The sequence below is a fragment of the Gallus gallus genome, chromosome 5 (assembly GCF_016699485.2).
Source record: "Gallus gallus isolate bGalGal1 chromosome 5, bGalGal1.mat.broiler.GRCg7b, whole genome shotgun sequence".
NCBI lineage: Eukaryota > Metazoa > Chordata > Aves > Galliformes > Phasianidae > Gallus > Gallus gallus.
In genome coordinates, this window is record NC_052536.1 from 42,788,122 (window position 1) to 42,804,033 (window position 15,912).

The 15,912-nt window shown below is 34.7% G+C and overlaps 1 protein-coding gene across 3 annotated transcripts in view; it reads left to right on the plus strand.

The window, feature by feature from the left end:
- TTC8 (tetratricopeptide repeat domain 8) overlaps positions 1-15,912 on the plus strand; it is a 36,477-nt gene that overhangs the window by 2,479 nt on the left and 18,086 nt on the right. For 2 of the 3 annotated variants that reach the window (XM_421311.8, XM_046942406.1), the window contains exons 2-7: positions 4,651-4,680; positions 8,059-8,179; positions 11,249-11,312; positions 11,470-11,629; positions 12,499-12,588; positions 15,491-15,535. In XM_421311.8, the coding sequence (XP_421311.6) occupies positions 4,651-4,680; positions 8,059-8,179; positions 11,249-11,312; positions 11,470-11,629; positions 12,499-12,588; positions 15,491-15,535 (510 nt within the window). Of the gene's footprint in view, positions 1-4,650; positions 4,681-8,058; positions 8,180-11,248; positions 11,313-11,469; positions 11,630-12,498; positions 12,589-15,490; positions 15,536-15,912 lie in introns of those variants that run through there. The other variant, XM_040701567.2, reaches the window with a different exon arrangement.

Consider the following 15,912-nt stretch of genomic DNA (forward strand, 5'->3'; position numbering starts at 1 on the left):
GCCCCACAAATGTCTTTTGTGTACAGTTGAAATATTATGAGCTATTTTGAACTTACTTAATATAACATAATGAAAAAACAGATCGCATTCATGTATTGCAGTGCTTACTTTGCACTTATTAGAACTGTTACTTTGTATGAGATGTTTGAAAAATACTTAACTCTACTGTTGGACACTGAGGCAGTAAGAACTCAAATGAGTGATATATAGATCATTAAAGGTTGGAAAAGACCACGAAGATTACAACTGTCAAATCATCATCACCATGCCCACTAACCTATGTTCCTGAGTGCCACATCCATGCCTTTCTTGAACACCTCTAGGGATGGTGACTCAACCACCATCCTGGGCTGCCTGTGCCACTACCTCACCACTCTGTCTGAGAAGAATTTTTTCCTAATATCCAACCTGACCCTCTTCTGAAGTATGTTAGAACAGACAAGCCAGGAGAACAATTTTACATCATTCTATGTTTATTCTAAAGGTAGCATATCAGTTACATTTCTGAAGTTATGAATACAATAAAAGTGATCTCCTTAACCTCCTAGCAGGAAAATGGTGCTGTTGTCTATTCATGTAAATTAAATTAGTAGTATTTTATTATAATGTACAGAAACATTTAAAACTAAGTAAGTATGTATATAATTTTTGGTACCTAAAGTGAAATATTTCATTTATTATGCTTAAAAAGCACATAACAGTTCTAAATCCTTTGATGATCAAACCCCATCTTCCATTATGGAAGTAGTTCTGCAAATCAGGCTCAAGATATGTTATTCTGGACACCAGGAAAGCAAATAAACAAATGATAACACTTATAGAAGGCTTGGATTAAGTGAGCTGCTGTGCCCTGCAAGGCAGTACTCAACTGCTGTAATCACAGTGCCATCTGTTCTCATCCTGTTGTCCCATATTTCACTAAGCACGTGCATCCCAATCTCTGCAACCAGTGACAGAAGGACCTCAGAGCAGTAGCCTGTTCAAGGAGTCACTTTGAACAGCATTAGGAGGTGATACATACCAAGCTGTAGGAGATGGTATCCTTTAAAGATATACACAGGAAGGGCTGAGTTAAACGGTGTTATGGACTAGAACTTTTTTCATGTTCAGGGAGCTAGCTTAATCCCTTGTAAGATGTGATTTAACACTGATAAGTAAAAGAAGAGACTAACAATGCATAATCTGTTTTCATGCCTGAAAGACCCTGTATTTCTGACAGCCTGTATTTCCTAGCCACGTCAGCTGGTCCGCTAAATGATATCATCACTCCTTCTCCCTTGCAACTGCAAAACTGTCAGAAAGCTACAAACAGCTGAAATCAGCTCTTTACAGTAGCCTGTAATTTTTGCCAGTCATAAATGTAATAAATACATTTTCTTCACTTGTTCCTAATTTGTTGCTCTCTATTCATGTATCTTACTATTCAGAATGTGCTTTACAACATGGTAAGAGAAGGATGTCTTGAACTGAAAAATAAATTTACTGATGGATGATCCAGTTAATAGTTACATTTACAATTAATATAATTTGCAATTATATATAATTGGTGTAGAACTCTTTGAACTCTGTCATCAGATGTGGTAGGTATTAGAAGCCTTTAGAGATATCACGTAGACCTCTTAGGAGCTAAAAATCAGGAATTTTCTTTTGCAGCAGTATCAAATGCCATTATAAACACGCATTCTTATAAAACACACCAATTAAGTTGAAACACTATCAAATCATTTATGTAATCATAAAGAGATCTTCATTACAAAAATATTAACATTGTGATAGAACAGTAATTACTCCTACTGAGTTAGATTTTATGGATGACTAAAGTACTTTTTCTATACAATCTCTTCTGCATTTCTTCATTTAAGAAGAACATTATGTGTATTGAAGTTTATTTTGTTGCTGATAATATTATCTCAGGATAGATAAAATGGCATGTTCCTTGACTAGCACTAGGGAATACAAACACAGCACTGATGTTCAATATAATTATTTTCTATTGTAACCAAGTAGGCGTTGTCTTCTATGTTTATAGTAATAGAATGACCTAAAGGAAATACAATCCGTGACTGTCTCTGTTGATCATCCTGATTAGTTACCTAATCTGATTACTGTTCTTTGTGTTCCATATGTCAGATTCAAGGCAGTAAACCAGCACCAATGTATGAGGTCTGCTCTAGTTTAACAAAAAATAATAAATTACCTAATATAATTAATGGACATACAGTGGGTGTCCTGCGTTTAACTTGATTAATTGTACACTGCAAGGATTTGCTCTTGTTCATGTGTCCTTTCTTCTCCCAAGGTGTAATTTCAACTACTATTACTTGCATACTGTTTTCTGTAAGGTCATGATAAAAGTAACGCATTTACATGGAACATGATGTGAAAAAATATCTTCAACTGAAATCATTTACTGGTTCAAAAGTCTAATTACTACGTTTATGGTTTGTGCATAAAAATTAGTGATAAATACAGTGATGTCACTGTTTCTAGGTCACGTATTTTGTGTCTCTGCTCTAGAGGGGCATTTTTCAGATGTACTGATTTTAATATTCAGCACGTATTAAATTATATCCTACTAAAAAACTGAGTAAAATGAAGGTTTTAGTGTTTATTTGTTTTTAGAATAGAGGGTATGTAATATCGTTTCATTCTTTCTTCTGGGCTATGAGCATCAGAAGACATCATTTTTCTAAATATTTTTGTTCTTAAAATAAACTGACTCTACACATTAACTTTAATTTTAAAATGCCCTTAGTGGATTTAGAGATCTGGGTTAAATCCTTCCTTCATTGCTTTTGCAATCTTATTAATTTCAAAGGAGCTTTATATGTGTAAATGAAGAATAAATTTGACCTTTTGTTTTGAGGTACAAGCTTATAGGGCAATGCTACTTGTTAATCCTCTCAAAGAAATCTTTACTCTGAATCTAGTTCCACTGGACTGCTTGCATGAGTAGCAACTACTGGATCCACCTATGTTAAAAGATATTGCATTTCAGTGTTGTTTCTGTTGTTTCTATTTAAAATCTTGTTATTTCCTACATTATCAGAATATGCAAACAGCACGCATTTACACCTACAATTAAGACAGAACTATGTTTTTAGGAAATATAGTTGATCAGCTTTATTTTTTCAGTGATGAGGGTTTTCACTTTCTGAATTTTTTAGCACTGTGAATGCTCCTACATAAGCACGTAGAACTGATTAGTATATTTCCTTTAAGCTAATGAATTAAGATGCACAGCTGTAACATCAAGGCATTTCTGAGTTAGCACTGACATTATATTCCTAACCTTGTCCTCCTTAGATACAGTAGCACATATGGTATGGAAGATCACCTACTGCTTTTAAACAATTTTTTTAGTACACCAGATGTACTGTAATGCTCGGACACTATGGGGTGAATAAAATGCAAGCTGAAATATTGTAATGTCCTTTTCTTTATTGCTTATCTAGAACAGCTTCTTTTGTAGGAAAAAAACAGTATAAATATAACAACATATTAAAAGAACTTGGAGTTCATTTAATCAAGACATCTAATGTTTAAAGATGATTTCAGTGCCTTAAACAAGTACAGGTACGCCATACAACTGAGATTAATCCCTCCATTATTGTTTAGTTCCATATTTACCATTAATGGTTAACTTAGTTTCACTCTCCAGCACTGCTGACCAAATTTATTACAAATGCAGTATGAAGAAAGATAAGAGAGCATTGCTAGTGCTCCAGTTCCCTGCTGTCATGGAATTGATGGAGTAAAAATGGTCAGATCGGAAGACGTAGCCCATGTCTCATACTACGCTGGGAAGCAAGGAGCCTGCCCTCCCCTTTCTCCTGGTGAGAAGCATGAGTCAGAGGGTGTCCTTGCAATGGAAGCAAACAGCATGTTGAACAACCTTATAAATACTGTATAAATACGATGACAGCTACACAAATTTTTATAAACCCACGTGTCCTTTTGTTAGTATTTAGCTACATTCACCTCAAGTTTTCAAATCTCTGCAAGTTTCTGCTGGTTGGTTTGTAAAGAAATTCATTTGGCTGGATTTTCCTTTTAGTTTACTGGATGATGCAAAAAGAATGTGATTGTCTAGTATGCAATCAGTACATCATTTCCATCATAAATGTACGAAAAAGAAAAATCTGTATTACACAAAGAGAATTTCTTTTATGCACCTGAGTGACATCAGTCTCAGCACCACGAGCAACTAACAAGGGATTTTATTATGCAGGGATTCTAAAGCACAACTTAATCATCTAGTTAACTTTTGAGAGATTTGCTTATGTCTTGCATTGTTTTGTTAATTTTTTAAATGAAAATAGACCATCTTTCAGTTTTGTTAATCGGTAATCTTAGTTTTGGCAAAATGATCCATCAACAAGAAAACAAATGGTATCTGGAAAAAAAAAGAGCACTTAATGCAAATCTGCTTTCATTTTGTGAATTACTGCTGAACTCAGGAATGTGTGTAAGTTGAGGTAATGCAGTAAAATGGAAATTTGGATATATGTATCACAGAAAATTTTTGTGCAAGATGAGCAGGTCACCAAATATTTTAATCTAGTTTTGTAATTACTTGTTTTGTCTTACTGTTGTCCTTTTTATTGTTCAACATTTCCATTCTTTAATTTCTCTGTCTTCTCTTGTCAGGAGAACGATACTGGATACTCTGCATTTCAGGTAAAACCCCATTAATATCATTATTAGATGCAATAATTAGAAAAAAATCTAGTAAACTGAATAATACTTACTTTTTTATTGTTACATCCTTAACGTTGTGTTTTTCATCTCTGGCAAGGCAACAGATTTAATAAGGGGTATTTCAAATAGGCAGGTTTTACGCTGTTATTTGTCTCATATATTTCTTTAGATCTGTTCAGCAGTTCAGTAGCTCAGCATTGAACCTGTATCAAAAAGAATGGCCTTCATCAGCTGGTGAGATTAGGAAAAAATACAATGTGTATTTCACAGATAGAAATGTATGTTCTTAGGGCTCAGGTTTATGTTTCTTGTAATCCACTATAATGGTGGGCTGTTAGCCATGCCCTTCCTGTTCCTACAGCTCAGTTCCTTGCCTACCTTTTGTGTAGATTATGAAATCCTGAAGCTGCATGATGATACTTAGCTCAGTTGATGGAAGAGAGGATAATTGAATAGTTTTCATTCTGCCTATATTGCTGCTAGATTACTGCAGTGGTAAGAATAGCAATGTGCAGACTGGGGCTTCTTTTAGCTGTAGCCCACAATATTATATTTTACAAGTCTCCTACTAATTCCAGTGAAGTCATTTAAGTTGTTTGCATACAAGATGATTTACATAAAATACTGACAGATATCTTTTTAACTTTAAAGATTATGCTTCATAAGGTAGTTGCTGCATTTTCTTGTTTTTTATTTTTTAAAGATTCTATATTGTATGGTATAAAATTTGTCATAATGAAACATCATCACAATAATGAAAATCCCAATAAAAGGGAAATTAAAATATACTTAGATTTAGATTTTAAGTTTTGATTATTTTTTAAAATTGATTTTTGGCCTTTTCAGGAACAAAAGAAAGATATTTATTTGATCCATTAACAAATCAATTCTCAGGAATTCAGTGAAAAACAAGGGTATTTCACACTTCTCTTTCCATAGTTTAGACTTCTGAAGGAATAGCGTGTTATGTTTCTTATATTACAGTGCATAAGTGTTACAATCAGAAGGGTCAGTGAGGTGGAAGAATGATACAGGGGTGTAGTAGCAAAGGGACTAGCACAAATGGAATGGTGTTACAAAGGAAAAGTGCTCACCCATCTCTGAATATTGAGGTTCGCAGAGAAAACTCCACAAGGAAAGGATCTCCAACCAGAGATCCTTACCCAGTGGCATTCAACCCTTAAATGAGCTCTAAGAGAGGTGCAGCCAGGCTCCACCCCTTCTGGTCACACAGATGAATTGCCTTCACCTGTGCTCAAGGTTGTTAGGTGTAAAGCCGCAAAATGGGATCTGAAGCCTAGGAACCTATTTTTCATCACAGATTTGTGTCTGATAATCAAAAGAAGACATACTGCTTTTAGAAACATGTTCTCTAGTATTTGTTACTGAAAAAATCAGAATGATATACCTATGTCTGTGTTAAGAACTATCCTTTTTTAGTGATTAGAGAAGTTGCTACTTTCAATTCCCAGAAAAAGATCCTTACTATGAGCAGCTTTTTATACCTCTATTAATAAATAAGTGTTTGACTATCCCGAGAGCTCTAATTTAATATTCTCAATACAGACTCCGTTATGTTCACTTCAGATATGTATGTCTTTGAAAAAAGCAGAGTACCATGAAGGTTTTTTTTTAAAAAAAAACAACCTCAAACCTATGTAGTTTTCTAGAATAATGAAAAATGGTTAAGGATACTGAACATCTAACTGCAAATATCAATGATAATTACAGATTGTCAGCCAACGTAAGACTAAACAAAAAGATGATAAAGCAAATCTGGATTATGTCTGTCTGGCCTAGATTCAAATCATCCTACCCTATTCCTTTCTCTTCTTACTTGAACAAAGGTTTCTAATTGTGCCTGGACTGGCTCCTTAAATGCCTCCTTAGCTTCTGCTTGGAAGAAAACAAGAGCTAAATATTTTAACATTTTTAAGTATACTTTTTTTTTTTTTTTTTTTTTTGGCAGGCAGTTATAGTGCTGCATAGAAAAATTACATGATATAAAGGCAGAGGGAGACATGGAACTGATGAACAAGAGGTGTCCCATTAAATAATAACTTACATCATTAAAGCTATCTGTTATTTAAAGAATAAGCACTTCCATGTATTTGACCTTCAGTTCCATTAAGAGTAGCATCACTCTATTTCTATTTTGAAATGCTTCCTTAGCAAATATTAATGGTGCTTGGGCTGTAGCCCATGTCAGAAAAGCAAGAAATCAGATTATTTTGGTAGAAAAATTTACTTTGGAAAATTTATGATGATCTGTTCAATACCTGAAGGAAGATCAGTGGTTGATCTTTTGGCTCCCTTTATCTGGCCAGCTCTATGAGTACATTACAGACATATCAAAGTATCAAGGAAGTGATTGGATTTATGGTTATTTTGTTGGTACTGCTGTATGAAGTAGCAACTGGTACTGTTTGTTTTCCCCCCACTGATTTGCCGTTTCTGCAGAGTACATGAGAGTTGTCACATAGTCTAGGATTAAGCTTGCCTTTCCACACTGCTCACATTATCCTCCAAGACATTAAATGCAGCAATTTGTCAGTTAAGGTCACTAACAAGTTCTCCAGTAATCTCGCAATCTGAGATATGCTGTCTGTAGTTTCTACAGCTGATGCTCTGAACAAAGGAGTTTTAGATTATCTTTTTAAAGGCTTGTAGATACTTATTGCTACAGTAATTAAAAGATTACTGGTTAAAGGATTTTCCTTCTTTCTCCACTGATGCCTTGGAAAGGCATTACTTTGCATTATAATGGCTTTACTTACCTTCCCCTCCCATTCCAATATAAATAAGGTGTCTGTCAGCCATGGGTTTTGAAAAGCACTCATAGCTGAGTATGTCTTCAAAAACACGAGATCCCAGTGGCCCATGACATAAATTAGTCCTAACTTTCATCAGGCATGAAATTCTTTCTTCCAGATTCAGTGACTATAGCTGTTCCACTCCAAAAGAGTTGTCTAATGTCTTATCCCTTTTTTAATTCCATCAAGCAACTGTATGATTAGAGTAGGCCACTAGTATGATTGCCTTGATTGGCAGCACAAGCAGTGCATGAGCCTGCTGGACCTACTTGAGTATGTAGGCTCCCCACATGCTTTTCCAAAGATGCTGAAGACACACTTGAAGCGGCACTTTCGTCCCACATATTAAGCAACTCTGACTGTATGCACAGCGTTAGGTCTGCCTACAGTGAATGTTCAGCTATACCCAATTGTTTAAATCAATAGCTTATTCAAGCTTATTAGGGCTTTTAAGGGAGTAATACTAATTTTATTTTAAAAGACAAAATTGCTGTTTAGATTATTTAATTGAAGATGCTTTTTCTTTTACTTTATCCTTATTCAGGCTGCCTGGAGCCTGAAAACACGAGCTTTGACAGAAATGGTGTATGTCGATGAAATTGAGATTGACCAAGAAGGAATAGCAGAGATGATGCTAGATGAAAATGCCATTGCTCAAGTCGCACGTAAGAACAACTTTCTCTTAAGTATGTTGAAGCAACAGGAGCTGTTTTGGTCAGGTTTGCCATCAATCATAAAACAGTACATGCTGAGGTGACATATTATGGATTTGAGCTATTGTTGCAAGAATAGTTTTTAGTTGCTTTCTGATTGCATTGATCACGTGATTTTGATAGGCTTAGGCCTGGAATTTAGACAGCGTTTTGACAGTTTTTCTTCGCAACAGACTGGCTAAATCTTACATCACTTTTTTGTACCATTCCCTCTTCAGCTTTTCTTTTCTTTTTCTTTTCTTCCTTTCCAGGGCAGCTCTTCAGCCCTGTGATTGTTTCTTGCATGTAGCTCTTTTCAGTTTTGTCAGTTCACGTCTAAGTGGGCAGTCATTCCACTACTTTTTGTATTTTTTGGCATTATTTCTGTTTGCTCTTTTTTGCCAGTATGATCGATATAGGAAATTTTATGCATTTTACTAGGTGCATCTCTCAACCAACTACCATGTTCAGAGAATTCAGTGAAAGAATTGAACATAGACCAGAACTAATACTTGAATCATTAAAAGGGTTTTTTTAATCTGGATAGAAGTAGGCAACTGCAAATTTATATCTATCTTATTTCATTTTTAAAAGCTGTCATTAGATGTTTGGTCACATATCAAAAGTAAAGCAGTACACAAGTTATGTTTATACTTTTTGATAGTCTGATTACGTGTACTTGCCTCAAAACAGCATGATATAACATATAATATATAATATCACTTCAGCTTTTTGTTCCCTGTGGTAATGACTATCTGCCAAGAAAAATCATTTGATGAATATTTTTGACAAATAAGAGATTATTTGGAAAAAGTCATTTGTACTATGCTTAAACTAAAGAAGTGGTGACTTTCTGGATACCATGTCACAGATTTCAAAGCCAAAGAAAATCACGATGATAGTATAGCCTATATTCCTGAATCATTGAGATAAATAAGACTTTGCTGTTCCTGCTTCAAATCCACTGGATGTACCTGAGCTAATATGTAGAAAGTCTAAAAGATTTCCAGAGAGAACAAACCCACTACAGTCTTCAGTAAGTTAATGCATTTGTTTTTCACAATATATATCATATCTCTAGCAGGAATTATGAATTATATCTTCATCTATTGCTTCTTTGTCTTGCTTGATTCAGGGTCTTTTACTGAAACAAATCTTTCAGGCTATCCTCCCATAATCTTGTTATGGCTTACAATCCTAAAGATGTAGTCATACCTACTGCATTACAGCTCTTAATGTTCATAGTTTGCTTACACAACATTTCAAATTCTTTTGCATCAGTTACATATCAACTTCATTTTGGCATCTGTCCCTATCTTAGTTTCCAAACAGAACTACTTTACTAACAATTTTTCTCTTTCTTGCATCATTAAATAATTGCATAGGATCCACTAGAAACAGCTATTTTTCTATGACTCTACTTCAGTACTGAAATTTGTATTCTATACATTTTTAAATTCGTATTATTTTGCCATGTTAATTTTCCAGCATTCTTGTTTATTTATACGAACACTCTATAGCATCATTTTACAGAAAAGTTCTAGTGTGTTACTTTGGGGCACAAAATACTATCAACTATTTTATTAACTAGGGACTTCAAGGAGTCCTCTGCAGTCATCTTTAACTGCCGAAATTAAACTCTTAAATTCTACAGCTGCTAGTGGCCACATGAGCTGTTTCCTCTTGATGCCTATTCATAGCAAGGGATTCTCAGAAGAGGACTCAAAATTGAGTTGTCTGAGGTGAAATCAAGGGAACTAATCTGGCAAGCGTTCTCCAAGTATGCTGAAAGCACATAATAATCACTGTTATTTAAACACATATCTGAAAAATGAATTTTAATGCCTTGTCTTTTCTATCTTACTGTGTGTTGTGGTTTAGCATGGCAGTCAGTTACGGTACCACACAGTTGTTCACTCACTCTCCTCTCTCAGTGGGATAGGGGAGAGAATTGGGAAGAAAAAAAAGAAAGTAGAACTCGCGTGTTGAGAAAAAAAAAAAAAAAAAACTATTTACTGAGAAGGGAAAGGAAAATAATAATAGTAGAGATAATAATATAATATATATTTACAAAACAGTGATGCACAGAGCAATTGCTCACCACCCACCAACCAATGCCTAGCCAGTCCCCAGGCCACAGCTGCTACCCCCTAGTCAACTCCCCTCAGTTTTATAGTTTACACATGATGCCATACAGTATGGGATATCCCTTTGGCCAGTTGTCCTAATTCTGCACCCTACCAGCTCCTTGTACCTCTCAACTCCCCTTCCTAGCAGAACAGTACAAGAAGTTGAAATATGCTTGGCTTCAGCACTGCTCAGCAAAGATAATAAATAGATGATTTGTCAAGAACTGCCTTTTTTATTTCCTTCTGTACACATTAACCAAGGAGTGGACACACCAGCAAACATATATATCATACCACGCTTTTAACCAGATTTTTAAAATCAAGTCTTAGATATTCTTATAGGAGGCTAGAAAAACTATTATAATAGCGTATCAATAAAGGTGATAGAAAATCTATATTCATGATCTAGTAATCCTTAATGATCTAATGTCAAAACAGGAAGTTGTGAGAAGGCCTTCCCTGTAGCTGAAGGCTTTTGCCTCAGTTAATCAAGTCCGGGTGTTACTGTAACCCCAGGTAGAAAATAAACCATTTTAAAATAGCTTGATCTTATAATTCCAATAGCCTTTATTTCTTAAGTGCTATTCTGAGATGTTCTTCTTGAGAAGATAGTCTGTAGTATGTGTACAATGACGAAATTGCCTGCCTTCCCTCAGGAGAAGGGTTCAGATAGTAACTTAAACTAATGAAATGGATGTTGTACAGGTTTCATGATGGCAGGTTTCTTGCAATAATCTAACAATTTACTGATGATAGTACAGTTTGTTTCTTCTTGACTTCCTTGTCCAGTACTATGACTGACCAGTTTGAACAAAGAAATTTCCTATTTATTGTATGACATAGGCATTTTTAAAGCCCCTTGGACAAGAGTGCAGTATCTCAAGCTGAAGTGAGCAATACTTTTATTTTATAGGACCAGGAACATCTTTGAAACTCCCTGGAACTAGCCAAGGTGGAGGCCCCAGCCCAGCAGTTAGGTATGTGATCATTTATTTATTTTTTTTAATGAGATCAGTTGTATGTAAGCAAATCCTAAATTCAGCTTCTAAAAATGAAATATTTCACATATAAGTGCTTAAACTCTCTATCAGTAAATTCCAGTTGACATGAGAATAATGTGCTTAATATCTTCAGGCCAATAACTCAGTCAGGAAGACCTATTACAGGATTTGTGAGACCAAGTACACAGAGTGGACGGCCAAGTACTATGGAGCAGGCTATAAAAACACCTCGAACAGCTCTAACAGCTCGTCCAATCAGTAGTGCTTCTGGGAGATATGTCAGGCTAGGAACGGTAAGTTGCCTGACTGTTCTTAGAAAGACAGCTTTTTTGATCATAGTATCCTGGAACCAATGACTTTGTACATGACATAAAGCTGCATCTAAACTCAAGTTTGGGGACGTCAGCATTTTTATTTAAATTGTTTCCAAAGTCAAGTTCAGAAATGTTACCTCATTAGTTTGCTAGTCTGTTCATGGACAAAATGTTCATCAATCCACAGGTTCACAAAAATTAACAGAAATACACAAATTTACAAGTTTTGTGAGACCAATTTTTATTCACTGAATATTAGTGAAAGGACTATAAGATGACTTTGCCATAAGCATGTTGAAACCTCCAAGTTTTTTAGTTTACTACAAAGTAATTACTAATCTCTCAATATCTACCACTTCATCAGATTAAGAAAATAAAGTATATTTGTTTGATTAGGTTCTATTGACCAAATTAATACACTGCAACTGGCATGAATGTTTAATACCAATTAACATCAGATTATTTGCAAATTCTCACTATCATGAACATGAACTGATCTCCTTAAACCTTTTTGGAAGATTTTTTTTGTTCCACATCTCACCTGACCTTAGTCCACGTAACTGTGCAAGCTACACGCCTTGACACACTGTGGAAGTAGTGAAGAGAGGGAAGTAAAAGGTAATTCCAGAATGTAGTTCATGCAACCTTTTTCAGGGAGTGTATGGGAGTACAGCAGATTCCTGGCTTTCAGAAAAGATGAAAATCATGAAGAATCCCTATCACAAAGCAGAGGAATACATCTACAACTGCATTGTTTTTCGTCTTTTTGATATATTGCTAATATTTTGAAAAATTTCTGGAAAAGCATAGGGGTTCTTCCCACTCAAAAGCCTGTTTTTTCCCTTCAGGCTTCAATGATAACAAATCCAGATGGCCCTTTCATAAATGTGTCTCGACTGAATTTATCAAAGTATGCTCAGAAACCCGAACTGGCAAAGGTATGTAACTATTTTGGTTATCTCTGTGGTATCTGTTTCTAATTTTCTGGCATCATTCTTATGAAGCTGTACATGGGTTTGGGGATAGAAACAGTGGTGAACTGTACTCAAGATGTAAAATTGAGAAAAATTGTATCTTACTTATCTTTTATGCTCTGGCAGTGGTTACCAGACTTGAAATTGAAAATACGTATGAAGCAATATTGTTAAAAGTATAGGCCAGTAAAAACATTTGGATAGGATAAAATACTCTATTAGTAAATTGCCTTGAACTGTGACGGTATGAGTGATGAAGGGCAACTAAAAAAGAGACGAGGAAAAAAACACAGCAGAATACTCCTAAGTTAGCTTCCCCATTCTAAAACATTAGTTACCATTTTTTCATATATGGTTAGCAGTTCATTTGCTTTTTCAAGCTGCTTTTTAAAACTTGATTTAGATAGTAATTTCTAGTCTTGCTAGATAACGAAAGACTTGCAAGCTATCATCTCCACTGCAGGCAGCTACAAGCCAGGTCTTTTCCATTTTGGAAGAAACTGCAGGCTTTTCTTCAGTTATGCTCTTGTTAGCAATCATTCAGCACACACATTATTCTAAACCCACTAGTTTATAAAATAGGGAGAATATAAGAAACCTAGAAGGATTAAGGAGCACAAGACATGTCTCTAGGAAATTAAGCTTAGATCTTCTTAAAGACGGCTAGGTTCTATTTTTTCTTTGATAAACGCGTATACTATTTAAGTAGGTAGGTTAGCTTTCAGATGAAATATTTATTCTCAGCAGTAGCTCTCAAGAATGCAAAACAGAGATTTTTAACAATTTTTTAATCAGCATTTTCTGGGAAGATGGAATAGTCCTTCAATTTCATGTGAAAAGAAGCTTAAGCCAAAAAATAGAAATCAACAGTCCTCATGGATACAACCATAGGCAGCAAGTGTACTTGTCAGTATTACAAAGCTAATACATTATGACATTAATGTTTCACACAGAATATAAGATCTAAGTTTAAATTTGGATCTACATGGATTTATAACTTTTTTTTTAACGGAGTAAGACAGCATTAAGGCTAAAGCCAAAGCAGGAAGTGAGACTACAGACTGTACTTTTGTGTTGAGAATCATTGATTAAAGATCAAGAAGACAATAAATCTACCAGTTCTTAAATTCACATAACTAGTCTTTGTATTCGTGTTGGTATTTACTTCTCCTGTATACTTCTTCCTTATGTTTGGAAAATATATGTATCATATCTTTTAAAATTAAAGTATCTATTTTTAAATTGCTTGACTATGTCTTCCTAGTTTTTGAAGTATAAAGGAATGGACAAACCAAGTTTGCTAAGTCACTTATCTCTGCCTGTAGAGACATCATCCTGTTAAGACCATCAGCCCTGTTAAGGACTATTGCAGGAAACGCCATATTAGACATAGGACTTATCACCTGTCCCCAGAGAGAACAGCTATTAAATCTCAGTTAACTGTTGGTTTCTGCTAGGAAACAGGAAGTTTTATCTTCTTTAGCTTTTGGGTTTTTAATAGAGTTACTAAGATAATTCTAGTTATTTTTATCTACGTAAAAGTTGAGTCATTTAAATCCTTTTGAAGGTCATGTGTATAGATAGATAGCCACAGTAAATTCCTCATGCCAGCCACCCAAGAAAATATCATTTTAATCACTCTTAGATTTACTCACTTTTACTGATCTTTTTCCTTATTATTGAACTAGTGGAGGAGGTGTGCTACTACTTCTTAATTTTCTATTCTTTTGCTATTTTCACTTCTATTCACCTCATAAATAAATGTCTATTCAAATTTTCCTGTAAATGCATTCTTTTTTTGGATTGTCTGTGCAGATGCATTTCTGAACAGAAGTAGAAGAAAAGTTGTGGTTTACTTCCTCACCAGACATGACATCTTATTTGTAATTTTCTAGTTTCCTGAAGGTGGATCTGGGCTAACATTTTCATCTAGGGAACTTTAGGTTTTTGTTTTAATGGATACTCTAAGCAGCAATTAAGACCTGAGAATTGCATGTTCAGAAGGGTCAACGTTCAAAAAAGTCACACTACTCAGTCATTACTGCCTTACTACATTTCTGGCTTCAAGACTCCCTTTAGAAATCTAGTTTCTTCCAACATCATTATATTCGCTTCAAATACCAATTCTGTTACCTGTTATGTACTCTTTGGTATTCCAGTTTGGTACAGCTAGAAGGTAGTAGTAGTCGTTTAGTTTTAGAAAGGCCTAATCAAAAATGAAGTTATATTGCCTTGCAATTGTTGTAGTATTACTAGCAGTTAGCATAGCACAGGAAATGTGTTACTTTTTTAAGCTTTGTTATGATTATGGTGTGTATGAGTTTCAGAAATGTGATATCGTTAGCATTTATCATTTATGAATAAAAAGGCATTTTTTCTTTTACAGATCCCCAAATTATGTAGCTTATAGAGTGTTTTTTTTTTTAAGACATAATTCGCTCAGCTTACATATCTAATAAATGTGTTTAATGTAATGAGATTTAGCTCTACGGAAGCACTTAAGTAAACATTGCAAAAAGTCTTTGTTAGATCATTTGTTGATTCTACAGTCCAAAAGTCATGAAGACGGTACCAGGCTTTCAATTTTTTTTTTTTTTTTTTTTTTTTTGTGTGTGTGTGTGTGTGTGTGTGTGTGTGTGTGTGTGTGTGTGTGTGTGTGGTAGTTTTAAGGACCAAAGCACATCTACAGATTTTGTCTGTTCAGGTCTTAGTGAAATGTATACTTCAGCTGCTGAAATGTGTAAATAAAACTGCTTGCACAAAAAATTATTTTCTACCTAATGTAATCAAGATTCTGAATTACTTTCAGATAACATTTACTATTTTTTACCTTCAAATATAACTGTTTTAAATATTCTTCTGACAGGCACTATTTGAATATATTTTTCACCATGAAAATGACGTTAAAAATGTGAGTAATTCATATATTCCATTTTCAGGTTTTATTAAGTATCATTCTGTTATTTCTGTTAGCATTCTATTCTGTTAAACTAAGGCTCCAGGTAGTACATCATATCTTAACACAGAAGTGCAAACACCAAGATACTGATTATTCTCTTTTTTTTGTTGTTGTTGTTGTTGTTAAAGCAAAAGATTCTAATACTGTAAAATTAGATCCCTTGTCTATCAACATGGTAAGATTCCCATATGTAATGAATTTACAGAATTTACTGGAGTCTGAGCAGTAGTACACATCAGGTTATTGAACTGTGTAGTAGATTCAGAGTATTCAAGGCCTGTCAATAAGTGATAGGACATAGATAGCCTATTACAGGAAGAAGGTGAAAA